Consider the following 26,648-nt stretch of genomic DNA (forward strand, 5'->3'; position numbering starts at 1 on the left):
CACAATTAAAATAATGAGATCTCGGGAACATCTAATCGCTATAAGAGACCAGCATTCAAGGAATTTTCGTATTTGTACGAATAGGCCCTGTATGTTCTTTACTCAGAGCCCTTGTGAAATTACACCTGCTTTAAGGTATTCAAGCATAAAATGCCCATGCAGTTCTATTGGTTTTATCTTTTTCCTAAGGGCTGTCAAATTGTATATATCTTCATTATCTAACGTGGTAGTATTGGTTAAGTTTCCCCTTGAGCTGGTTCACCTACTAGAGAGGCAAAGTTCTCGTCCAAGAAGCCGATAGTTTGAAATGTATCCATTTGGAATTATGGGATAATATCTTCAACGGATTAGTTAGGATGTAAGTCACCACAAAATGGCCCGGGTTCTCTACTGTAAATGAAGGAACTGATGAGATTGCTAGGGTGCCCAGATGTACACCCTTAGATACAGAGTCTATCTCTATTTCAAATCAGGTGCTCTACCAGAAAAGTGAAAGTGAAAAAAATATATTAAAAAACGTGCCTGTGAAAAAAAATCAAAAATATCAAACAGATGATAAAACCAAAGAACAACCCCGCACAGACAGGCTGTGGAGAAAATGTTTGCAAAAATGGGGTACCCCTGACAATATTTCCTAAATCAGGGTCTGAGACAAATGTGTGTGAAAGCATTTAGGAAATACATTTCAGAAGTGGACCTTCTAAATTGCAGTGTCATTATGAAAACAACCAGATGTTTGTTAATGATCAATAATATATATTTTATTCATACAACAGTGTATTATTATATCTTTTTCTTTGCAATTAGAATTGAATATTTTTACATTTTTATAAAAATAATTCCATTATATTCATGAACAATAGATTACTAATCTTAAACCACATGATTTATGTATAATCCCTAGTCTAAGTGCAGTTGACTCCATGAGAAGGACCAGTCTCTTGCCCCACAATGTGGAGAGACTAACCATGATCAAAATGAATCAGCATGTTATACCACCGAATTACACCATACAGGATGAGAATGAGAGTGATTGGTCAGACTCAGGTCATGGTAGTGTGCTAGCTGCCCAACTTCTGGGTGAACCACCTGAGTTAGAGGATGAACTCCACTTCTCTGACTACTGAGTAGTCCTGGGCCTCCATAAAACTTTCTATCGCTGAACTGCTTTGACAAAAAAAAGGATATAGCTAGGAGAACATTATATTATTTTTATTGTTTGTGTCTGCCTGGCTAATGCAGCCCTACTGTTTTATAATAATGAATGGCCGGATTGGAGTTGTACCAGTATGGAGTGAAGAAGCCTCGACTCCATTTTCTTCAAGGACATTGCAGAGACAATGCCTGCCTCCATCCGTTGCCTATCTGTTTTTTCATCCCTGAGCGGGTCTGCCCCAGAATATCTGATTTACAAGACTGGCCAATGTGTATTGCATGAGTCAATGAATGAATCAATGAATCAATCAATCAATCAATCAGTGTTTGTTAAGCATGATTACTCACCCGTGAGGGTCGTAAGGTGCTGGGAGGGCTGAAGGTCCTGTTGGGTGCTGAAGTTCAGTCGAAGAACCAGGTCTTGAGGACCTTCCTCACATCCTGGTCGTCCGGATCCGAGGGACGGTGGCAAGGGACATTTCGGCAGAGTGGAGGTGTCTGGTTGTTACATGGAATGAGAGGCAGTGGCTCAGGTATGCAGGTCCGGTGTCATGTAGGGCTTTGTAGACATGTGTAAGGAGCTTGAACGTGACTCTTTTGTTGACTGGGAGCCAGTGGAGTTCTTGCAGGTGTTCAAAGATGTTGCTGGGGGGTGGAATGTGAGGACCAGTCTGGCTGCAGCGTTTTGAACACTCTGTAGTTTCTTGAGGATTTTCTGGGTGACACCTGCTTAGAATTGTTGCCGTAGTAGAGTCTGCTGATGATTAGTGCATGGGCCTCAGTGGGGATCTATCTGAAGGTCTTTCAAAGCAGGCAAAGAGTGTGATAGCATTATGAGGAGACGTTGTCTATGTGGTGGTTCATCTTGAGCGAGGAGTCCAATATGATGCTGAGCTTTTGTACATGGTCCGTGGGTGTATGTGGTTGTTGCTAATGCAACAGGCCACCAGGAGTCTTCCAAAGTGGAGGTGTTGGGCCCCAGGATGAGGACTTCGGTCTTGTGTGAGTTGAGTTTGAGGCAGCTCTCATCCAGGTAGCAATGGTCTTCATCCCGTTCAGGAAACTGTTTCTGGTGATTGTGGGCTCGTTGGTGAGGGAGAGAATCAGCTGAGTGTTGTTGGCTTAGGAGACAATGTTGAGTCTGTGGTTCCTGACTATCGCTGCGAGTGGGCCATGTAGACGTTGAAGAGGGTGGGCTCATGGAGGCGCTCTGGGAACTCCGCAGCCAATCTCCATGGGTTCTGAGAGGAACGGTGGTTGTCTGACTTGCTGTGTTCTACCGGTGAGGAAGGAATGGATCCAGTCCAGTGCTTTGATACGGATGCCAGCGTCATGTAGTCTCATGATTAGGGTGCGGAGGGAGACGGTGTTGAAGCCGGCTGAGAGGTACAGGAGGATGAGGGCTGCTGTTTCTTCCCAGTCGAGGAGGGAGTGGATGTCATCGTTGACATTGAGGAGGGCTGTCTCAGTGATGTGGTTGCTTCAGAAACCGGATTCAGAATCAAAGAGGATCAGCAATGTACCACCGTTCTTGAACTAGAACAGGTAGGTGAGTGTTGAGATGCTTGATTCAGTTTGTGATGATTTACAATGTTGGTGGCCTAATGGGTGATACATTTTTTCCTGAAGGTGATTTTTTCCTTCCCCTTCGACACTTAGCAAGATTTGCTTGTCGGGTCCACACTGCGTTATTTTCTGGTTCACACTCTTCAAAGACCTGACAAGTCTGTTTAACTAACAAACAGAAATCTATACAAAATAGTTACTCAATGTTTTTCTTGTTCATCAGAAGCATTGCACTACAGGTCGATCTTCCTTAATTGGGTCAGGCATAGAGGCGGAGTTGGACATATATTCATCACTCAGAGTCAGATGGATGATCGAAGGACCCATGGCATGACTACCGCAACAACTGCCAAAAGAAGGAACCTATCACCTTCAGGGAAACCAACATGGTTACTGCATAAGAAATCGTTTATCTAGATTGTTGGCAATATAGGTCATGGCAGCATCCCCCCTAATTGTCAGGATAGGTATACAGGTATATCAATAACTATAATTAATTGGTATACACTTTTATAAGCAGATTGGAAAAAACAGGCTGTGTAATCAGTACAAAGTAAAAGTAAAACAAAAATAAACTTCTTCAGGCATAAACTGTGAAGATATTAAATGTTCCCCTTTATTTTTGTACACAAATCACCCTCTCCACCAACAACAGGTTCACCCCTCTTCCCAAACAGATGCCCCCATCCCCAACCGAAGTCTGAAGTATAGTGTCTTAGTCCAAACTCCCAGTCTCAACTCCATTTCCTATTCCCACCCTCTCCACCCACAACAGCAATTTCTTCTCGTGGTCTCTGAGTATCTCTGCCTTAGATGAAGGCATTTCCTCTTTACTGATTCTACTCAACCTAAGTGCCACTTTTGACGCTGTTTGTCACAACATCTTGCTCCAGCATCTGCCAGAGATTGGGGTTGGTAGATATGCTCTTACATTTTTCACCTCCTTCCTCGCCGACCGTTCTTTTCAGGTGGTGTCCTAGCCTTTTAGCTTCAACTGGCACACTTTGGGGTTTGCGTTGGTGTCTTATGCTGACGACACCCAGGCTGTGTTTTCTTTTTAATGCACTGCTTCATTGGATCTGGTCAATTTCCAAAAAGGTATGAAGGGTGTTGCAGAATGGATGACGGCTAACAGTCTGTAGCTGAATACAAGCAAGTCGGAAATTTGACTTGTAGACAGAGATGTCCACACCTGGGGAGACCGCTGGTGGCCCTCTTCCCTTGGGACTTTTCCCTGTCCCAAGCCAGTGGTTAGGAATCTAGGCATCTGGGTTGATAATACCCTTACCTTTGAAGCACAGGCAAAAGTGGTTGCAGGCACCTGTTTTGGGCTGCTATGTGGGCTCAAACCCTTTTTGTGTTTTTTCTATCCCCTCATTCGTCAAGTCATTGTTCAGGTTGTTATCCTCTCACGGCTGGATTACTGTAACATCCATTACCTGGGAGTAAACAAGCTTGTGATCAGAAGGCTATAGTTGGCTCAAATTGCAGCAGCAAGTTTGCTGTTTTCCCTTCCTAAGTATTGCTCAGCTGTGGAAGCTATTAGCAAATTACACTCTCTCCAGGTGAATACGTGTATTCAGTTTAAGGCTTTGTGCACGGCCCATAAGATCTTTTTTCTCAGTGGGCCCCCCTCTTATCTCATTCCCTGATGCCATACCTTCCTTCATAGTCCTTAAGGTCTGTGGATCATAATCTGGCCGGTGTGCCACTTGTTAGAAGAGCAAGGGTGTGCAGTTGGCCTTTTACGCTAAAGCCCTGGCCCTCTGGAGTGCTCTTGCTCTTCCTTAGAGGCACATTCAGCACCGCGTGTCCTTTAGGAAATATTTGAAGACCTGGTTGTTTGCCATCTAAGTATTCTGCTGGGCCTCTTTTTCCCCTTGGTCTCTCTATCACAGTTGTGGCTTTCTGACTAAACTAGCACTTGGATGCCCCATTGCTGAGGCAGCCATGCGCTTTACAAATCATATAACATAACATAACACCAACACAATTTGATTTTAAAAGGGCTAAAAGAGGGTGTCATCTATGTGGGTCTCGAGGCTATCCAGGCTCTGCTCCATCTTGGCCATCCTGCTCTCAAATTGGTCTCTACACTGCAGGAGGTGGCACTGGAATTGACAGGTTGAGTGGGAGGGTGCAGCAGTAGTGGTTTTGGCTCTTGACTGCTGGTGGCAATGGCGATCTATTGGCCGGGAGGCTTTGGATGGCTGTGAGAACTGGTGCCCGGGGCAGATAATTCTGCCTCCTCCTCCTCCTCCTCCTCCTCCTCCTCCTGGACCACCAGCCAGTGGTATTCTGCCTGAATAGTCTGCAGCTACTGCTGCCGCATCTGGGTCGCTATGTCCTGCCTGTTGGGTGGTGCTGGTGGAATAGCTATATCAAGGAAAAAAACAAAAAAGAATAACAACAAATTGTAAACAATGCTCTATGGAAACACTTGTTTTAAAAAAATAGTAGCACAGTAGCAGTACATTGCTGGTCCCCTAGGTAGTATGATGTGATTAGAAGAGTCACAGGGCCATTTTTTACCCACACATGCCTCAGGTAAAAAGCAATGACTGTCTGGCTGAAAGGAAGTAAGGCTGAATAAACACAGATGAAAAAAATAGATTGATTTTTTTTTTCTTTTAAAGGTTTTCCTAGTAAAAGAAAGTAAACAGTCACTCTGTGTGGAAAAATAAAAATAATTTACCTCTCTTAAACAGTAAGGCATTTTGCGCTATGGTATCCAAGTTAATGGAGGCATGCCAGCCAGCGCGTCTGGCAATTTGCTACTCTGTGCAGTATGCACTGCAGCTGGGGCAGCTGTAATGGACAATTCTTTTACTTCAAATCCAATGCACTGCGGTCATGGTGGCAAAATGCAAGGGGCAGGTAGGGAGGTGATGAATGATGATCGGCATCACTTAACAAATACTGTAAATCCAGGGAGTAGACTAAGAATGTAAATACCCCCAATTTGAGCCACAGCTTAGATAAAACCAAGTAAGGATAGTAGGTGAGCATGTCCCTCTCCAGAAGATCTCCCTTGTTTCTTCATCCAAACAATCACTAATTCTTTATTTCATTCATCTACATTCACCAATCGATAGCCACCATAATCTAAGCACTACTTTCTATCATCTAGTCTTTCACCAACATTTCTAATCCATATATCCAACCATATAGCCTCTGTTTCTTCCCCTCAAACCACGGCTGTCTGCACAGCAGAACTGGTCCCATCATTGGTTGTCTGGACAGCTAGAAAAAACATTACACATTTTTTAGATACCAGATACGGCTCCCCTATTTTTTTTAAATTAACAAATACAACCGCAATACCACTACTGTTTGCTTAACAATATCTTCTATCAAAAATATCACTTTGGGCATTCGGTTGGTTGGCAATGTTAGAAAAGCCATGTGGTCAATCCAACCAAAAATATTTTGTAATGGAGGGGCAGAGCTCTAGCCTATGATGAGTCATTGAAGGACATATGGTGTTAGTTAGCAAATGCAAAGGGACCTCATACTAGTTTCCAGCCATGCTGCACTGTGATGGAAGCTGCTGATATACTGTATAAATGAATTCCAGAACAACATTGGGCAAGGTCAATGGCCACAGCCACACTCTTGTTAACTATTAGAGCATAAGCAAGAACAAGAAAACCATCTCAACAGTACGTTCATGGTGAATATTATTTATAATACTAGCGTACTTACACCTGCAATCTTCACAAAAGACAGTAGAATACCAAAAATCTGCTCTTAGTTTCACAGTACCAAAAGATATATAGGGAAGAGGGAAAGATTACTAACAAAGCAGAAGAAAACTATAGACTAATACAGACAGGAGAAAGTCAGCTACAAAAAAAAAATGAAATATTGAAAAAAAGGATAATGCAGGGATAAGAAGAATTTAACAACAATTGGATAGGGGATTGGAAAAATAAGGACACAGTATAAAAAAACAAGGCAAAATTTAAAAGCAGCATAGTGGGCAGAGGAAAACAAGCTAATCCATTGTGCTTTGCATGCATGGGTTTGAATCCCGTTCTCATGGAAGGAAGATGGCAGGAAAGGGTGTTGGAGTAACTCTATTTCTCACCAACAACAGCAGGCTCCAGGCAGCAACCCCCGTCCTGGAATCCTGCACCAACATTTCAATACCCCAAGATTCTACCCAAAGGCCACAACAATCACACAACCCAACATTATGGAAATTATAATAAAAAATAATAGGACTTACTTTGGTTAGCAGAGCCCTCAGCTGCGGCGATGATGGTCGGAGCTTCCTGACCAGCTCCTCCCGGACTCTCGTCCGCAACACCTCTCTTCTTGCCCTTGGATGCTGATGTAAGAAATAAAGAAGATTAAAAAAAATAGATTAGTGGTAGATTAAAAAGATTATTATGAAAGGCAAACGCTGTCACATTGTACTTATCTAAAACAGATCACCTCTAGTACTAGATTTGAGTCTATCAACTGTTGTTAAGTTGGCCATACTAATTCTAAAATCCTGAATCTAAAGATCCTTAACAAAACATTCATTTGGAGCTAATGGATTTCAATGAATGATCTTTGATTCTATTCTTGTTTCTCAACCCCCTTGATGGACAAACTCAGTCTCCCTTTTTTTCAATGCATAGATGCACACGCATCACTATGAAATAGCTTTGGACTATATAAGCTACATAAAGTAAATTACACAGAGCGCTAGCTCACTGATATCAGTGATTCACTAGGGTGAAAGAAGGACAGAAGAGTCTGCATGGCTTCTTAATTAATCATCTAAAGTGATCACTGATGAGTATGATCAGGCAGTGCCGAGCACCTGCCTCGTTGAAACTGGATCACTTAATATTTTAATGTAAACTTGAACGCAACTTACAGGCTCTGAGTGTGAGCAGCATGCTATTCTGATTTTTTTTTTTGCTTTGTAGAACACAAGAACAACAAATAATTAAGGTCAAGCAGGTACTGTTCCTGGTCTAAGATATCCACACAGATGCGCTGGACTCTGCTGTTGTGCCGCACACACCTGAGCCCCCTGCACCAATGATGCTGATACTCCCGCAGGGGGTACACACTGCTGGGCCTGCCTGCATGTTAAACAGCTCCTGCTGCTGGCTGTTTGGGGGAGTCACCCTGCACTGCCATGGTGCTGGGTGGGCTAAAGAAAAGAAAAAGTAAAAGGAAGGAAGGAAGCAAGAAATAAGTAAAGGGAATAATAAACACAAATACAAAAATCCATGAAAAATACACAAAAAAATTATAAAATCATACAATACACTGACACAAAAACACACACTAATACAATAAATAAAAATGAGGGGTAGATTAATTTGGAGGGCTGTTGACATAGAATGCAACATGAACGGTCACGTCGGGAAACTCCACCCACCCGCGTAACTCCACGCAGTCTGGTGGAGTTTTTTTAACCATTTTCGCATAGCCTAAATTACATTGCGCCTAGACTACTGCAATACTTTATACCTGAGCATCAATAAGTCCTTGCTTAGCAGAATAAGGGTCATTCAGAATGCAGCAGCATGCCTGGCACTCATTGTGCCTAGACACCTTTCATTTAACGGAAGACTTGCGGTCCCTCCACTGGCTGCCAGTTAAAAAGCATGTGATATATAAAACACTCTGCATGGTCCATTTGCCTCTCCACCATCAAGAGCCTATACCTGTAGGAAAAGCATTCCATTGGTATACTCCTGAAAGGCAGCTCAGATCATCTTCGCTTAGGAAGGAGACCATTCCCAGATTCCATAAAGCCAGTTAGGGCAGTTGCTATTTCTCAGTAGCAGCAGTTACATTGTGGAACACCTTGCCAGTGCAAATTGCGAGCTTGGAAGCCTTTGTGGCTTTCTGCAAGCAACTGAAAACCTGGCTTTTCTCCCTTCCGGTATGAGCGCTTTGAGACCTTTGGACTTAACGCCCTTTGCGAATGTCATTCCATTCTATTCATTCCATTGTTAAAATATGAGTATTTTACCTCTATCCAGCCCTGGAACAGGCAGCTAATAGAGTAGATGGCGGTGAATGGGGAAGAAGATATTTTCATCTAGAGGTTTGAGAAAAGTTAGGATCATCGGCCTGCTACCAGACAGAGACATGACCCCGTTTATTGTACAAAATATCTCCTTCAGTTACCTCTTAACCTACTATTTCTAATTAGGCTTCCCCAAATTGCATTCCTCTTCCAAAATACACTCATGCCATCTGCAAGCTCCTGCCACACAGCCACCTTCTACACTCCAATTAGTCTTTGTGGAGGCAAATCATGCGGTTTTCTGAACTGATCTATTACAAAGTTCTCTGCAAGTTATGTTGCTCTCTCAATGAAGGTCTTCTTCCTCTTGAATGGGGTAAGCTACTTCCTGGAAGCTGTACCAGGTCTCTGGCATCAACCCTTTCTGCCAGTTAAAGGAGAATAGGGCAGAGTCTAAAGTGTAGACTATCATTTATTGCCAGGTGTGTGTAATTTTGCTCAATGAATGGGTGTTTCTGTATTCACTCCTTAAGTAGTTCTACATAGCATAGTTAGATATATCCACAATGGGCCGGTCTGATAGATCAAAGTGTGGGTTGCTTCTTCGCTGGTTGCGGTCCTGTTTTATGGCCAGGTGGCCAGTTTTTACTATTGATTTCATTGGGCAAATACAAAAGCACGAAATGCCAATTACCTTGCAAAATACCTATACAGTTTGCCTCTACAAGTTCAAGGCTGGCCTGGGCCCCTCTTTCAGCTACCTTGTGCGTTAATGGGGGCCACTTTTATTTTGATGCCTGGGCCTATTTTTGTCCCCGTCCGTCCCTGGATCGATCCAAAGGTTTAGAGCACTTTACATGAGCACCAGTTACATTACACAAAGTTACATTCATGGTTTTAAGACATGGGGAGAGTATTTGACTTGCACAGAATTACAGGATGACTCAAACTTGGTGCCCATTTCCAAAGCTCTGGCAGCAACGCCCAATACTCTTGGACTCACTGGGTCGTTACCACCAAACCCGTAGCCCATCCACGCACCGATCGATCAGTTGAGTGTTCAAGTTCAGCTTAGCAATAGATCAGCGCTGTCTTAATGCATGGGCACGCTAGGCAGTTGCGGGGGGCCAACGATTATAGGGGCCCCTTGCAGATCAGAATTTAACACACATTATGTGTTAAACATTTTTATACCTGTGAGTGGTTATGCAGGCAGGGCCCAGTGCACTCATTTGCCCGGGGGCCTATAATGCTGTTAAGACGGCCCTGCACTAGGTTTCCAGCAGCAGGGCGGGGGCGGGCTGTATTGACACACAAGCAGGTGCCGACAGGAGTGAAGAGCTGCTGAGAAGTGGGCGGGGACTACCCTGTTGTCTCTCTTCATTTACAAGTAAAGTACAATATAACACCACTCAAGACTCCTGCTAGCAGACTGGAGGCTGGAGGGAAGCCCTAGGAGAGAGGCCCGAATTCCCTTACATTTAAGTGCCTCCCCTCATTCTTGTGCACGTGACCAGGCAAAATGCCATTCCTCGCAGTGCGAGAGGCCATGGGTGACGTGGCCTGAGCCATTGATCCATGGCGTATCCTGTGGGTGGAGGAAGAAGCGTGAATGGACAAAGAGGCTTACCGGAAGTCCCTGTAAGAAAGTATGTTATGTAAACACTTGTTCTAAATTGAAAACGTACTAGTAACGCCAGACAAAACAGGAGCAAAGCAAGGATTAGAAAAAAACCGAATTACATGTAAACTCATTATATATAGAGTAAAAGAAAAAAAAGACTGTGAGGGAATTGTTCACCATTCCCCCAAAAAACGCACATGGAGAGAAAATGGAAAATGTTATTCAGATACTAGAATGACTCTAACGGTACCAGGTGTAAATGTTTGCATTTACCTACTACATCTTCTATTGATATAAGCTGAGGCAAACATTTCTTAAAGACCATGTAATTCACACCTGTGATGAATGATGACTCACCTGTCCACGAATCTAAGCTGAAGTAAAAACTGAGGATTTATATATATTTTGGCGCTGAAACAGAGATTGTCTTCTGGGAGCTGTAAAACCCCTGTGACTCCGAGGAACATCAGGCAATTAGTAAAAACAGTAGCATTTCCTATAAACACATAAATCCCTAGTTACAACAAGCATTACAAATGCAATATGTCTTGCCTTTTATTAAGTTAAAGCCATTTTCTTTGCTATACAATACCATTAGCAAAGCAAATGGCTTTAACTTAATCAAAGGAGAGACCTATTGCATTTTCAATGCTTGTTTATCCTATTGACTAAGCCAATATTCCAGGCTTGTTGTATTATATATCTGGATGCAATGACGGAAGAAGCAAAATACCAGTCGGGCGGCACACTATTCTAACTAAGCACAGTTTTTTAGCTTAAGTACTTTTAAGCCACACCCTTAAGTTCATCAGCCACGCCCCTTTCAGAGACTCCGCCCACCTAAAGTCCTGGCTACAAGGATGAAACATTCGAAGCCCCTAAAAAGGCCCTACAAATGACTGTATTGCCATTTTAGTAATCAGCACACAAATTATTTAAAAAAAATTACAACTCAGTTGTCTGTTTACAACAGCTGTTGAACTACTGATGGATTTCATGCAAAGCTTCTCTGTTTTCCATAAGGGATTGTTTTAGTGTATCCCGTACTATTACAAGGGCACTACATGTTCCATCCACCCTTTTTTGGTATAATACCTGACCCTTGCAGATTCTTCACTCTCTTGTGGCCTGTACAAGACCATTCTGGCTTGATTAGCGGCTCTCACGCATCCGTTCACTAGTGGCATGTGAAGCATCAGTACATGTTGTAGCCCCCCTAATAATGTGCTGTATGGCCAAAAACTTACAAGGTCCCAAGGCGAGACTTATTGGCTACACCAATGCCTGTTTAACTCGGTTTGTGTGTAGCCTACACGTTTGTCATCAGTTGCAATCAATGTTCTACGGGTCCTTACATACCTCATTGCTCGTATGTCTGTCCATTTGTTAGGAGAGTTTGGTGTCTATAGGGCGGCCACTGTGTCTGAAGGGATATTAGGTCTAGCTGCAGTCAGATACCAGGCTTTCATGGTCTGATTAACTTCCCATCTGTACTGGCCCTTCTGGGGCACTAGCCTGTTCGGCAACCAGCAGATTCCCTAGAGGATGTGGCATAACGACCAGAGCTGCCAGCGTTGATGCTGGGAAAGCACGTTCGGGTCTCGGCATTGGCTCACCATCCTGTGATTCTGGGCAAATCACCTAATCTCCCCGTGCCTAACAAAAATGAATGTGCCCTTGTGTAATGTAACTGTTCCTCATGTAAAGCCTCCAATACACTCGGGTCAAGTTTGAGTTATATAAATCTGCCAATTTTTTTTTAAAAAGGCACATAACGTATCGAGAAGTAGGTGCCCCTTTATCAGTGCTACGCAAGACTGGTTTGCATTTGGCGTGGTCTAAACTGGGGTGGCATGGTGAGCAAAATAATTATTGATTTAACCCAGATCTCTTGACTGGGGGTAAATGTTTAATTTGCTCTGCATTCCGTCCATCATCTGTGCATATTTTGCTTTCCCACCCTAAGTGCGCCGGGTATGCCCAGACCTGGGTCCCGGGCTTACAGTGCCACTGTATTCAAGCTAGCTTGGCTGATGAGGGGGTGAAACCTTGAAACCGGTCCTAGAATGCTTGTTTCCAGCCTAGGGAGAACCTCGCATGGCAGTTCAGGCTGGACTTTTCCCATGACGGACAGGTTCAACACTGATTTGCAAATGGCTGGGTCTAAACTGGGGTGGCATGGTGAGCAAAAGAATGATGTTTTTAACCCAGATCTCTTGACTGAGGGTGCAAGTTTGATTTACTCAGCATTCCATCCATCATCTGTGTGTCTTTTCCTTTATCAGTGGGTAGCATTGAAGCTTACCAATATAGATTCTGAAATATGGCTGAACTAGAAAACAAAATTTCACGTTTAGAAGACTGGATATTTTTTGCAATTCGTGAGAAAACAGACCAGCTGCTGTTTGATTGTAATTAGATGTACTTTTAGAAATAGGCCTTAACATTGCTGCTCTCAAGTGTAGTTCCTGTAACCCCAGGGCCGGCTTCACAGCCTAAAAGAGGATTTATTTAAAAATGATAGGCTTAAGAAGAATGTCATTGAAAACAGCACAGCTTGCCACGCAATCAGTTGTCCGGTAAACGTTCTAATCAACTCCGTTGTATTTGGCTATGACGCCTCGGGTACGTTTTCTGTTTATCTGCGCTCTGAAACTTGGGCCCTAGGGTGGGCCCTTGTCTGTGCCTGCTTTGATGTGGCGGGTAAAATCCGTTGGGATGCGTGGATGACGGGAAATCATGAGGTCCGGGCAACGAGCTGGAATCGTCTCGCGCGGATTTTACCCGCCATTTCTATCTCTGCCGTAATTTTTGAGCCAGAGACTTCTTGGTGTTCTTACTGCATACCGCGGTCGTTACGGTGATATCCTCACCCCTCTCCACCTATCGAGCCTACGACCTGGCTACTTGCCAACTTTATTCCTTTCAGCCCTGAAGAGTCACGGGTTGTTTCCCGTTGACGAAACACGTGTCGGCTGGTTGTTCTCATGTTCCCTTTTCATTTGATGATACGCACGATTAAATCTACAAAGACATTTCTGTTGTAGACCTCCTTCGTACTTTCGACCTTACCCTTCGGTCTCACCACACTGTGTTTATTTTTAAACGTGTGCGCAGAACCTGTTTCCATTTGTAGTGGGTGTCTCCTACACCCCAAATCGCAGGGGTTCTTTTTCTTGCCAGGGTTTGTTTTCCCCTGATCTCGCAGCACCGTACTTACCAGTTCACTATCTGACCCTTGGTGTGTTATGTTTGAGCGCCATTCTTCCTTCATCAACTAAACCCCTCACAGAACCTAGCTTTACGTATACTGTAAGGTCACTGTACGTATCCTTTGCCCTTTGATTAGTATGAATGACACTTTGCCATTCAGAATGGGTTTTAGGTGCTAAAGCTGGGTTAGGAGGGGTGCAAGGCTGCAGAATAAGGTAAAACAAGCCCGGAAGTGGTGCGAGCGCTGACCTAAACATGCCAGAGAGGGCGGCCGCACGAGAGAGAAGCAATTAACGAATCCGATCAGATCAATATGTAGCATTTGAGTACAGGAGTAGGGTAGCCAAAGTGGAGTGATGAGTATTAAAAGAGACAAGGTGGAGGGGTGGCTGAAGATGGAGAGGGTGAAGAAAGAAAGTGAAGAGCAAGCGCTGCCGTGAAAGTGACGCGGCCGTGAAAGTGAAACCTAACAATCAGTCTTCACTTTTCAAGCACTGCACTCGTGATTGTGGCGCGCCGCTGCTCGCTCCTGCAAGGTGGATGCCGCCACAAGCACAAGTGCAGTGCTTGTAAAGTGAAGAACGATGGCTAAAGGCCCTCCTAGTGCAGCACATGCGCGCTGCCTAGGCTAGACCTAAAAAAGATAGCTTGTAAAAGGACCCTATTACTGGAATTACCTCTCTCTCTCTACCAGAATCCTTTGTGGGTTTTTTGACCAAAAAATGCAGATTGAATTCTTTGATGGTAACAGGTCGACCTGTTTTAACCCTTTCGATGCGCATGACGGAGCGGTTCCGTCATGCGCGTCGGTTGCGCTGTGCGCATGACGGAACCGCTCCGTCATGGCCCTGCCCGCGCACCGAACCTTCAGCACAGCGCGGAAATCCGCGCCGCGCTGAAGGGGTTAAGGAAACATGGGCCTGATTTACAAAGCTTTTTTAAGGTCGCAAACAGAATCGGGCCGTTGTAACCTAAAAAAATCTTTTTTTAAATTCCGCCACCAAATAGCTATTCTGGTACGGTATTTAGAAGAAACATGCTTGGGGAGTCCCTTCTAAATACCCAATTACAGTGGTATGTATTAATCTTTTATGACCAAATTCTGGTGGCAAAACAGTAATATTTTACCACCAATTCAAAATTGGTGGGAACCCATTCACACCTCTTCCCTTTGAGAATGTTAAAGAAAATATTATTTAAGAGCAGGCAATTGTCCCACAGACCACTGCCTACGTTAAAAAAATGAAACTTAAATGTTTCCTTTTCATTTCTGAAACATCCCGTTTTTATTTAAAGAAAACAGGCTGTACTTCAAAATAAAAACACTTTATCAACAAGCATTGCCAAAGCCAGGAGGTTTCACCTGTTTATCATCTATTGGCTTTGTCTTTATTGTTACATGTAGTAAAGCCAACAAGGTTTAAAGAAGTAAAACAAACAAGCGCTATAACGTGGGCAGCGTTTTTTTTACTTTAGGCCATTTTGCACTGCAGTTTGTACATGTAAAAGACACACACTGACAAAGTCAATAGATTGCATGAGGCAAACCACTTTGTTTTGCCAATGCTTGTTGTTTCAACAATGGAGCCTGTGGCTGCCAGGATTCATCAATTTCCAGTTGTGCGAGGCAATGACACACTGTGGGACCCCCAAATATTTGTCGGTGAGCTCTCACATTTTTCTAGTCACAAATTTATCTGGAGTTGGAGTCAAACACTTTTAATGCTCATGTCCTATACTAGGTCAGTCTCAGATGGGTGTCCCATAATGTACAATACCTGGGCTTTCTGCCTAGCTGGAGCCTCCCTTGCATGGTTTGGGATAACGTTCAACCCCTATCACAAAAGGCACTGATTGACTTCTTGGGCTCTTCTGGCCTACAGCTCTGGCTGTAGAGCAAGATGCAGGAAATACAAAATGACTGCAGAACTAAGGTCTTGGTGAGGCTTTTGCTGAAAATCTTTAAAACCACACTGCAGGAGATTGACTCGGTCATTAAGAACTTTAAATGGGGATCGGCCAGACAAGTTACAATCCTGTAAACTTCAGGCAACTACAGTAAATGGGGGCTTTCCACTTGCCAAGTGGTGTTCTTGTTACCTAGCCCATCAACTGGTATACTTTCCCAATTACTACCAACTTGCTACAAGTTAGAGAAACGTCTTCTATCCACGAGGGGATAGAATTGGGTTATATGCAGTGCTTAATTTGAGTCAGTAATTTCCAGTGCTCGGCACCGACATATAGGGGCATAATTACAAGCCCCTTGCACCACAAGTGTGTCTCTTTTTTGACTCTCCAGTGGCGCACAATGCAGGCCAATATCTACAAGGCCACACAAAGCCACACTCCATGGCTTTTCATGGCCTTGTAGATAAGTAGTGAGGCTCTGCAGTGCAAGTTGCAGCATTGCTTTACATAGCAGCAGGAAGGCATGTCATGGGTGTTCCCATGTAAATCACAAAATTGAAGAGACAAGGGATTGAGCTTTCTCTGACTCTCTTACCTAAATTTAATCTCACACGACAGAGAAACACTATAACACATATAACTTTACTAGACGCTAAATGTGGGAAAATCAAATGATGTCTTAATACTGCCCTCACACACTTGATAGTGTCATGCTTCATCATTGGGCCGCATCATACATCCAGGTGCAGACCAACACCCTGGATGGAGCGCAATTTTTTAGTAAGAAGATGAAGAATAGTGGTGAGGGTAGAGTGTAATAAAGAAAAACAAAACGAAACACAAAAGTGTAACTCAAATAGAAAGGAAAACAAATCTTCTCCTGGAAGAAGGGACCAAGAGAGATGCAGATATAAATGTAAAACTGTCTCGAGGTTAACCCACAGTTTTTATTTTTTTGTCAACCTCTGGCAGGATTAAAACCAACGGTATGGGGTATTCAGGGAAGGTAACGACCCTTCTATCCCCACTGCAAAAACTAACATGTTTCTGCCAGCCTTTTTGCGCCCAACAGGGTCACTCTGGCATTTTGACACTGCCCAGATTTACAACCTAGCTTAAATCTGGGCAGCACCAAAAATGGACGCCTCCCCAGAGTAGCCGTAATAAGGAGAAATGTTGACATTTCTCTTCGTTTTCAGGTTTTACCTGCACAGCGCTTCCGCTGTGCTTGTGAAATCTCTTGTATTTAATATAACATAAAAGGGACTCATTGCCGAATTAGTGTGTTCATTTGCTTTTGTATGCAACTTTTTTTAAATGTTAACTTCCCCTAGTTGCACACATTTATGTTTCTACTAAAGCTGTTAACCCTGTTTAAGCCCCATTCGCTGTCAAGCTAACATCTCTTCCCACTGAAAAGGCAGACAGATTCTAACAGTATGCTGAAATGCTTCCTTTTTGTTACATAGTTATGTAAAGCAGATGGTTTAGACTTAGAATGTTTGTGACATTTCCTGTTCATGCCTCAGTACCTTTCTTTGCTCTTTGTAGGTATTATCAGATTAATTATTTCAACGTAATCTATTTGGTCTTTATGACAAAATTCTAAATGTTGAAATAAACACGACAAGTTTAAAATAAATTTAATATACAAGAGATATGCTATATTTTACTACCAAACAGGCAGCCACAAGTGCAATTTCCCTGCAGACAAGAGGGCGATGATTTGAATGGTGCAGCAGGTGCAGTAGCACTGAGCCCAAAAGTTGTCAGAACTCCCCTAAACACATAGGGGGCGATTACGATGTCAGTCGGAAAGCCTCCAACCACTGGTCTGAAGCGTTACGACTGTGGAAGAGGCTTTCCGACTGACACTGTCAGTTTGCGGTCGGACCACAGAATTATGATGTTGGCGGTTGGAGCATAAAACCAGCCAGCCATTTTGACGTGGTTCCAACCTCTTCTCGGAATCTTCCGGCCGCTCGGAACTGCACCGTAATCTCCTATCGACTGCATTTCTACCACCAGGATTACGATGTCGGTTTTGACAGCCTTTCTCCGCCGGTCTTTTCGATATGGAAAGGCTGGCGGAATGTGACTTTGGGGTCCCCTAGAGGGCCCCCATGCCTCCGCGGCTTACGGTTGGTGGCTGATGGGGTACCCAGGGTGCCCCCCTGTAAATCCCTGCACTGTGAAGCAGGCACATGGTGCGCCTGCCACAGGTTGCCTGGTTTTCCACACACCCACATTTCTCTATTGGAGCTTGTGTTACGGCCAGTGTACAGCCGTAACACAAGCTCACATAGAAAAATGGGAGTATGCGACTGAATAGTATTCGGTTGGTGGCTGATGGGGTACCCAGGGTGCCCCCCTGTAAATCCCTGCACTGTGAAGCAGGCACATGGTGCGCCTGCCACAGGGTTCCTGGTTTTCCACACACCCACATTTCTCTATTGGAGCTTGTGTTACGGCCAGTGTACAGCCGTAACACAAGCTCACATAGAGAAATGGGAGTATGCGACTGAACAGTATTCGGTTGCATCGAAATCATGCGGTCGGAACCGCCGACCTGAGGTGTGAGACCCATAACATCGCTATATTTGACAGACAGTCACAATTGCAGTTACCTTGCAGTTAAAAGGGACTTGATTTGAATGGTGCATAAGGTGAACTGGCACCAGGCCCGCAAGCTCTAGGGACCCCACTAAACCCAGATTATTACTAAAAGTTAAAACCAAAGAGCCAGTCACAAGTGCAGTTACCTTGTAGACAACAGGGTCATGTTTTCAATGGTGTAGAAGGTGTAGTGGCACCAGGACCAAAAGCTCTATGCACCTCACTAAACACCTACACCTGCTACATTTTACTACTAATCAGGGAGCCACAAGTGCCTTAAATGCAATAGGGTCATGACTAGAGTGGTGCAGCAGGTGGAGTGGCACTGAGACCAAAAGTTGTCATAACTCCTCTAAACACTAAATATTGCTATATTTTACTTCTAAACAGGCAGTCAAAAGTGCAGTTATCTTACAGGTACTAGGGGCATGATTTGAATGGTGTAGCCGATGCAGTGGCACCGGTCCCAATAGTTGTCAAAATTCCTTTAAACATAATATTGCTATTACATTAATCAATTCTATTATTTCCCTTTTTCATTTCATTTTTCAATTTTTTACTGTTGCTTACCCACACTATACCACTAGTAACAGCACAATATAATACCTTTTTTGTACAGAAACAAGTCATAGCACTTTAACAGACTTCCTGTAACCTATATTGTACAACTACTTAGCAAGCTACAACTTGCAACAAAAAACTGCTTGTTATTAATCACATAGGCAAACCTTAATGCATTTTCCAATGCTTGTTCCTCTTTCCACGTGTGCTGCATTCTTTAGCACACATAGACTTAGGAAAATGCCTCTTCCTGCACAAAAACAATCATGCCAACAATGCAGACACCCTTGCACCATGGTGCAAGGGTGCCTATCCCGGTGTACAGCTGCAATTTTTGCACCGGCGCTGGCTGAAAGGACAGGAATGCACTGTATCTTGTAAATAAGGTGCGTTTCTGTCCTTTTGAATTGAGATTGGGAAGCGCTGTAAAATTACTTGTGGTGCTGCCCTATGCCACTTCTTTGTAAATTGTCAACTCTTGCACTTATGACAGCTTGCCACATGGTTGCGCTGTTTGTCTAATTTAGAGATGAGCACACCAACATTAGTGCATTAATTCAAAATGGATTAAAAATGGCTGATATCTGCAGCCCAAGCCATTCTTACAGTTTTGGGGGCATTAAGTAGTCTAAATTGTCACAGTTGTAGGTGTATGATGTCGGTGGTTGTGTTAGTACTATTATTCGCAGCGCAGGTGGAGGCAATGGGTGGTGCATGCTGCAGTGTGCTCCTGACGAGGGCCCTGGCACTTATAGATTTTCACAAATGAAGTAGTGGCTATATGTAGGAGTCTAATCCAAGCACCTTCCCACTGCAATTGCCTGGCACACTGTCTAAAAAAGTCCAACAGTAGTTTATACTCTAATGCACCAAGGATTGAGAACCGATGTGCACAGGCTCTGCTGGAAGGACTGGTCAGAGGCAGGTAACCATTATTTTGATGACATACTTGACAAGAGCACTGGAATCCTCTTGCTGTCTTGTGTGAGAAGTTCAGTCTCATAAATGGAAATGCAACTGATTTAAGCACTATGCAAGGGCCAGTTGGGTGATCCTCTTTATCCGTTACCATATGAGCATACATCAGGATATGGGGACACCCCGATTGTTAGGGCGCTTAGCATGAAACGACAAGCCTAATTATTAATAAAATGTAGTGGCCATAACTGTACTCACATAGAATTCAGAATGAGTATGGACTAAGGGGCATATCAACAAGGGCTTTATCTCTGCTTTTTTGGCGTTAAAAGCCAAAAAAGCAGAGATAAAACTAGCGCCCTATCAGCAACAGGGCGCTAACCCTCAAATTTGCATGTTAGCACCCTTTTACTCTACGCTTCCCCTTGCATCTCTAATGAGATACAAAGGGGGCATTCCAGAGTAAAATAATAGGAGAAATGTCGCTAAGCGACATTTCTCCTATTATCAAGGATATCGCTTACCCTGTTAGAGACAAAAAAAGCAGCGCTAACCGCGGTTAACGCTGCTTTTATACGTCTGGTATTTTTCTTAGCCATGATATCCTATGTAAGGTGGATATCATGGCTAAGTATGTCTACCCCTATCAGCAAGCTGTCGCCAAACCTTGTGGGATTATCGCTGTCTTTCCAGCGATAATCTCACAATTGGCAGCTTGCGCTCTGAATTTTATCGCTTTGGAGATAAGCGTTGCTGTTAGCACGCAATCTCCGCGATAAAATTCAGAGTTGGCCGACGATAATTAGCCTCACGCTAAGACCGCTGTGCGATAATTATCGCCGGCCCTTGCTGATATGCCCCCCAGAGAGGCCAGCATAAGGTAATTTTATTTCATCATAAAACCTGAACGCCATTAGTCACCTCACAGATTGGATCTTGGCGACATAAGCTTGAATTCAAACTAATGGTGATGTGGACAGTCTGAATGTGATTTTCCTACAGTAACTATAGTCATGCATTGCAGTCAAGCACTTCTGATCTCTCATGGTCTCGACCGCCATGTTACACTCTCATATCCTGTAGGCACCCCTTGGTCATGTCAAATAGCATGACTGACATCTCCGGAATAAAGGTTCAGGGGAGGAGGTGGTTTGTTGTTTCCGGTTCTGTTGCTAAGTTATTGTATTTTATGACGGTGGATCTCAACAACGGTACTGACACATTTTGACTGCTTCAAGCAAATGATGGTCATGGCTGACTACAAATGAGTCAATGGTCACTTCTGATGGAATCGGGGGACACACCCGGGGGGAGAGCGCAAAACTTAATTTGAAATCATTTTATGATTAGCAATGTAGAAATGCGTCCTCTTGACAGCTGACATGCAATAGCAACAGTGCACCATTTAGCCTATAAAAAAACAGGGTTGGCGAAGTGAGCTAAAGAATGATGATGGATTCAACCCAGATCTGTGACTGGGGGTGAGTGTCTGAAAAGTTTCAGCGCTCTGTCCATCATCTCATTGTGTTTGCTTTGTTCACCCTAAGTTGGCAGGGTATGCCCAGACATGGGTTCCTTGCTCACTTTGCCACTGGATGCAAGCTAGCCAAGCTGATGAGGGCTGTTAACCCGAAATTGGTCCCAGGATGCCTGTTTCCGGTTCAGGGAAGACCTGGCTTGGCAGTTAGGGCTGGACTGTTCCCATGAGGAACAGGATCAAGACTGATTTGCATATAGCTGGGGCTGAACTGAGTTGGCAAAGTGAGCTAAACAACAATGATGGATTCAACCCACTTCTGTGACTGGGAGTGAGTGTCTGAAAGGTTTCATCGCTCCGTCCATCATCTCCTTGTGTTTGCTTTGTTCGCCCTAAGTTGGCAGGATATAACATTAAGCAACTATGTGTTGTTTTATATGTAAACAATCATGTTTACAAATCCCATACATTTTGTAAAGAATGTGTGTTCATGCTGAATTACATCATCTCACTGCTTTCAGACCATCTTAGCAAATTACTTCTCAGGACAATGCCCAATCGTACATGAAGTGGATAATAAGGAGACGGGAAGGAAGAGAATTGAAGCTGAAATGAGCAATGAGGTAGACAAACTGCCAGAAAAATAAATGAGGGTGCAAAAATCCATGGGTTCCTTCTGAAAACGTATTTTGTCTCAAAAAAGCTTAAAAGTAAAAGCCTCCCCACTACCACCACATTGAAGAGAGAAATAGCAACAAAACAGCATCACAAAGCAGAAGAGGTGCTGTGAGTGGGACAATGCATAACGCCATAGGTTTTCCAGTTCGGATGAATTTTGTGTAGTCTTGTGTATTAATGCTGCTGCATTTTATTTAGTCAGATGATTTTTCTTGAAATCATAGGCCCAATTCACAAGGACTTTCCTATAAGTAGGTGTGACTTTCTCTTGTACTCCGGGCTTATTGCTGAATGTCAGCAGCACTCCTTGTTACTGATTGGTCCAATTCACAAAGTCAAATCTGTGTATGGAGAGCTCAGCATGTAAATCTCCTCCTAGGAGTAATTTGCTAACGGTGAGTAGATATTTATTTTGCAGCATCCATTTACCCAGGAAGTGAGATCACTAGACTTCCCATCATCCATCCGCATAGGTAGTGATGTCCCTGGATTTCCCATGATTAATCTGCAAATGGAGTGACATCCCTGAATTTCCTGTCATCTATCTGCACAGGAAGTGGCATCCCTCCTCCCCTCCCCAAAGACCTACTTAACTGCTGCCACAACATGGACGCACAGTAGATGAGTGCAATAGGTGCTTCAAAAGCAAGCTCACCTCCAAGCCTAAACTGTGCCCAGCACCATGAACCGTGACCCACTCACCACTACCATACTGCGACCCCGTGCCCTTAACCCCAGCAGCTGCTCCACACGCTGCTACCTCACCTCATCAAACCTTACTGAATACCTCAACGACCCCCAACTTCTCAAAACGACTCAATCTGGTTTCAGACCCAATCACAGCATGGAAACTGTCCTCCTTGCTGCTGTGGATTACATCCTCATGACACTGGACAAAGGAAACTGGGTGGCCCTCTTGCTTCTGGACTGCTCTGCAGCATATGACCCAGTCTCCCACCCCATCCTCATCCAATGTCTACTTGACATTGGAGTCCAAGAGCACACACTACATTGGATATGCTCCTTCCTCAGTGAAAGGACCCAGTCAGTGAGCCAGGTACTCCCCAAATATATAAACAATACCATCAGGCAATCTGCAAGGCCAAATTAAAGGACTTTGCGGAGAGGATTAAACCTGCTGCTAATCCCGCAAAAGAAATATATGAAATTGTAGACTCATTTCTAAAACCAAGCGTGAATTGCTCTATCCCCTCGCCCTTGAGGGAGTGCTGTAAAAAGCTTGTCCTCTTCTCTGGAGAAAGTGAACAAGATTTACAAGTCCTTTGGGGAGGCACCAATGGTAACAGACATCAATAAATTAAGAACAATAGCCAGCCAAGAATTAGTAGAATTTGTGTCCTTCCCAAAGATGAGGCCTGGACTCCGGGAAGCACATGATTAGCAGGCCGCTACTATTCAATCAATCAATCAATCAATCAGGGATTTGTAAAGAGCGCTACTCACCTGTGAGGGTCTCAAGGCGCTGGGGGGGAGAAAGCAGCTCCAGAGCAGTCAAAGAGCCAGGTCTTGAGGTTCTTCCTGAACGTGTGCAGGGTCGGGGAGCATCTGATGTTCACAGGGAGCTTGTTCCAGGTCTTGGCAGTGATGTAGGAGAAGGCTCTTCTGCCGGTTTTGGTTCTGCGTATGCAGGGGACCTCAGCCAGGGCGAGGTCGGCAGAGCAGATGTCCCTCTTCGGTACATGGAAGGAAACTCTCTCGTTGAGGTATTTGGGTCCGATGTTGTTGAGGGATTTGTAGGCGTGGGTGAGGAGTTTGAAGGTGACCCTCTTCTCGACGGGGAGCCAGTGGAGGCCTCCCAGGTGTTGGGTTATGTGCTTGTGACGCGGAGTCCCCAGGACGAGTCTGGCTGCAGCATTCTGGATGGTTTGTAGTTTGCGTAGAAGAGTTCTGCTGATTCTGGCATCAAGGGCGTTGGCGTAGTCCAGTCTGCTGGTTATGTGTGCCTGGGTGACGGTCTTTTGCAGAATGGGGGGGATCCATTTGAAGATCTTCCGGAGGATGCAGAGGCATTTGAAACTAGTGGAAGCAACAGCGTTGATCTGGCAGTTCATGGAGAAGGAGGAGTCAAAGATGATGCCACGGTTCCGAGCGTGGTCTGTTGGGTGGGTGGGTTCCCGAGGGCAGAGGGCCACCAGATCATGTCCCAAGCGGAGGTGCAGGGTCTGAGGATGAGGACCTCGGTCTTCTCTGAGTTGAGCTTCAAACAGCTGTCTTGCATCCATGCTGCCATGTTTTTAATTCCTTCCTAGAAGCAGAGTCTGGTGTCTTCGGGATTCTTTGTGTGTGAGAGGATGAGCTGCGTGCCTTTGGCGTAGGATACGATGCTGAGCCCATGCTGTCTGATGATGGCAGCGTTTTTAGACCCAGACAAATGGGAAAACTCCATCCTATTTTGTTATTTCCCAGAATAAGTAACATCTTAGAGAAACGACTGAATTGCACCCTTTCAAAGTTCCTGAACAATAATAGCCTGCTACATCAAACATAAACAGGCCTTTGCCCTGGGTGCAGTACGGAAACAGCCCTATTACTGGCAACGGTAGAAATGAGAATGACTATACATCAAGGAGGGGCGGCTGAGCTAGTTCTTTTATACATAAGCAAAGCCTTCATCACCGCCTCCCACTCAGTCTTGAAAGAAAGGATGAAAGAAACATGGAAGACACTTTTGTGTCAAAAAAAGATTAAAGTGGAATTTGAAGTGCCATAGGGCTCTGGGTTGAGTCCTACGCATTTCAATATCTATGTAAAACCATTGGTGGATATTATTGGGGCACATGGTTTCACCATTGTGTCATATGCGGAAAACACCCAAATTGTCATCGCCATGTCTCCAGATACTCCTTCCCCCTCTAGGAGACTCAACATGTGCTTGGAACAGGTGGCCAATTGGATGGCGGTAAGCTGCCTTAAGTTGAACAGAGACAAAACAGAGGTGTTGGTGGTGGGTAATAACCCTTCTCTTTGGGGGCACATCCCATGGCATTCTCAGCTAGGTGGAACTCCTATGCCGAAAGACGAGGTAAAGAACTTAGGAGTGATACTAGAAAAAGACTTGACAATGAACCCCAAGCCAACAGCGGGCTCTTGTTATGGCCTGCTCAGTCCACTGAGAAAAACACAGAGATGGCTGCCATTGGAGTGTCATAGGATGGTGGTGCAAGATTAGATACTTTCATGCCTTGATTACTTCAACTCTCTTTACATGGTGAGTCCAGGCTATGTCATAAAGAAACTACAGGTTATATAAAATGTGGTAGCTTGGGTACTCTTAAATATCCCCTAGAGAAACACGGCACAATTGGTGCTTAGCCAACTACACTGGTTACCCATCAAAATCTACATAGAATTTAAAACCTAATGCATCACACGTAAGCTGAAACATGCACAGGCCCTACAACATCTCATTACCCCTTATAAAACTGGAAGAGCATTGAGGTCAAACAATCTTTCTGTCCTGTCAGTCCCAAAAATAAGGAGAGCTAGAGGGGGTGGAAGAACATTTGCCTTCCTCATGGCCAAGCTATGGAACTCTCTTCCTGTAAACCTCAGTTCCAACTATAACTTGTTAAGCTTTAGGAGACAATTAAAAACACATCTCTTTAGGCAATGATCATAGCCCAGGTTGTTTCTTGATAAAACACCTACTCTGCGACCCAGACAGTTTTCTAGGTATCTTGAAATCGTTCCGATACACCTGTTTGGGAACTCATGCTAGTTATTGGGTCGGTCAGTATCGGTAGCTGTTGCGCTTTATAAAACCCTATACATAAAGAAATGTGCAGCCATTATCCCTGAGCGCGGCCCTCTTCAATGGATACCTGATTCCTCTACCCAGCATCATCCACTCTGACCAAATCACCATCCTCTCCTATGCCGAAGACACCCAACTCATTTGCTCCCTTATGGGCAAGGCACCCAATACCCAAATCAAGCTCAATGGCTGCATGACAGAAATCTCACACTGGAAGAAGACAAAGTCAAGGAAACTGTTTTTAGGCTACATATAGGCTGTAAACGTCATAATAAATACAACCACAGTCACATTTTAAAACAGATAAAATTAAGCGAATAAGCATTTCATTTTCATAAACGTTGTCCCACATTAAAGTGCAATTAGTGCTGAAATTCAAGGAAACACAAATCTATCTGAAATAAAAAATTTCATGCACTGTCTTACTAAAATACATTAAATCAAATGCACCTGGACCTTTTCACATGGGCAAAGTGGCTAGAATAGGTCACCGGCTCAGGAAAGGCCACCGACAAATGTATTGTGGTCAACCTCTGCCTAGTTAACAGATATCTATGATTACTTTTTACAATCCACAAGAGTTTCTGATCCATGCCTAATATGAATTGATTTATCTATGATATAAAACCGTGTGTGCACTGCCCTCTGTAATGTCTCTTTCATTTCTGCAGATCATTAAAAAGTGAGCTTTCAAAACTGATTTCAAAGCTGGAGAGAAAGTGTCAGGATTGAACAAAAAAACAAGCAGATTTATTCTATGACTGATCATTTTAATGTAAGTTATCTATAAGATCTTTATGGCATTATCAAGCCTTAAACAAGCCAATAAAAACCAAACTGATAAAAGAATCTGAGGGGTATACTATGGACAATTCTGAGTGACATATATATGTCGATGTGCTCTGTGAGACCATCAACAATTGCCTCAGAAAGCCTTTTTCTATCTTAAGAATTGAGGTAAAATCTCTGGTTCCCACCATGGACGTAGTACCGGCCCGCTATTTTCGGGAGGTGGAGTGTCTCCAGCGTCGATTGTTTTGGGATGGGCGGCCGTGGATTGCTCTTGCCAAACTATCCCTACCGTGGTATGATGGGGGGGTCGCCCTCCCTGACATTAAGCGATACTACTGGGCCTCCCAGCTGGCTGCCGTCAATCACGGGATGTATGGCC

General features: G+C 44.0%; 1 protein-coding gene across 1 annotated transcript in view; it reads right to left on the minus strand.

Annotated features, from left to right (window-relative positions):
• Positions 1-5,038: 5,038 nt before the first annotated feature.
• LOC146853767 (olfactory receptor 5AR1-like) overlaps positions 5,039-26,648 on the minus strand; it is a 152,280-nt gene continuing 130,670 nt past the window's right edge. Inside the window, exons 5-7 of the mRNA XM_085650881.1 lie at positions 7,745-7,876; positions 6,953-7,054; positions 5,039-5,097 (exon numbers count right to left, since the gene is read on the minus strand). Coding sequence (XP_085507007.1) covers positions 5,039-5,097; positions 6,953-7,054; positions 7,745-7,876 — 293 coding nt within the window. The remainder of the gene's footprint in view (positions 5,098-6,952; positions 7,055-7,744; positions 7,877-26,648) is intronic.

The sequence above is a fragment of the Triturus cristatus genome, chromosome 4_1, assembly GCF_964204655.1.
Source record: "Triturus cristatus chromosome 4_1, aTriCri1.1, whole genome shotgun sequence".
NCBI lineage: Eukaryota > Metazoa > Chordata > Amphibia > Caudata > Salamandridae > Triturus > Triturus cristatus.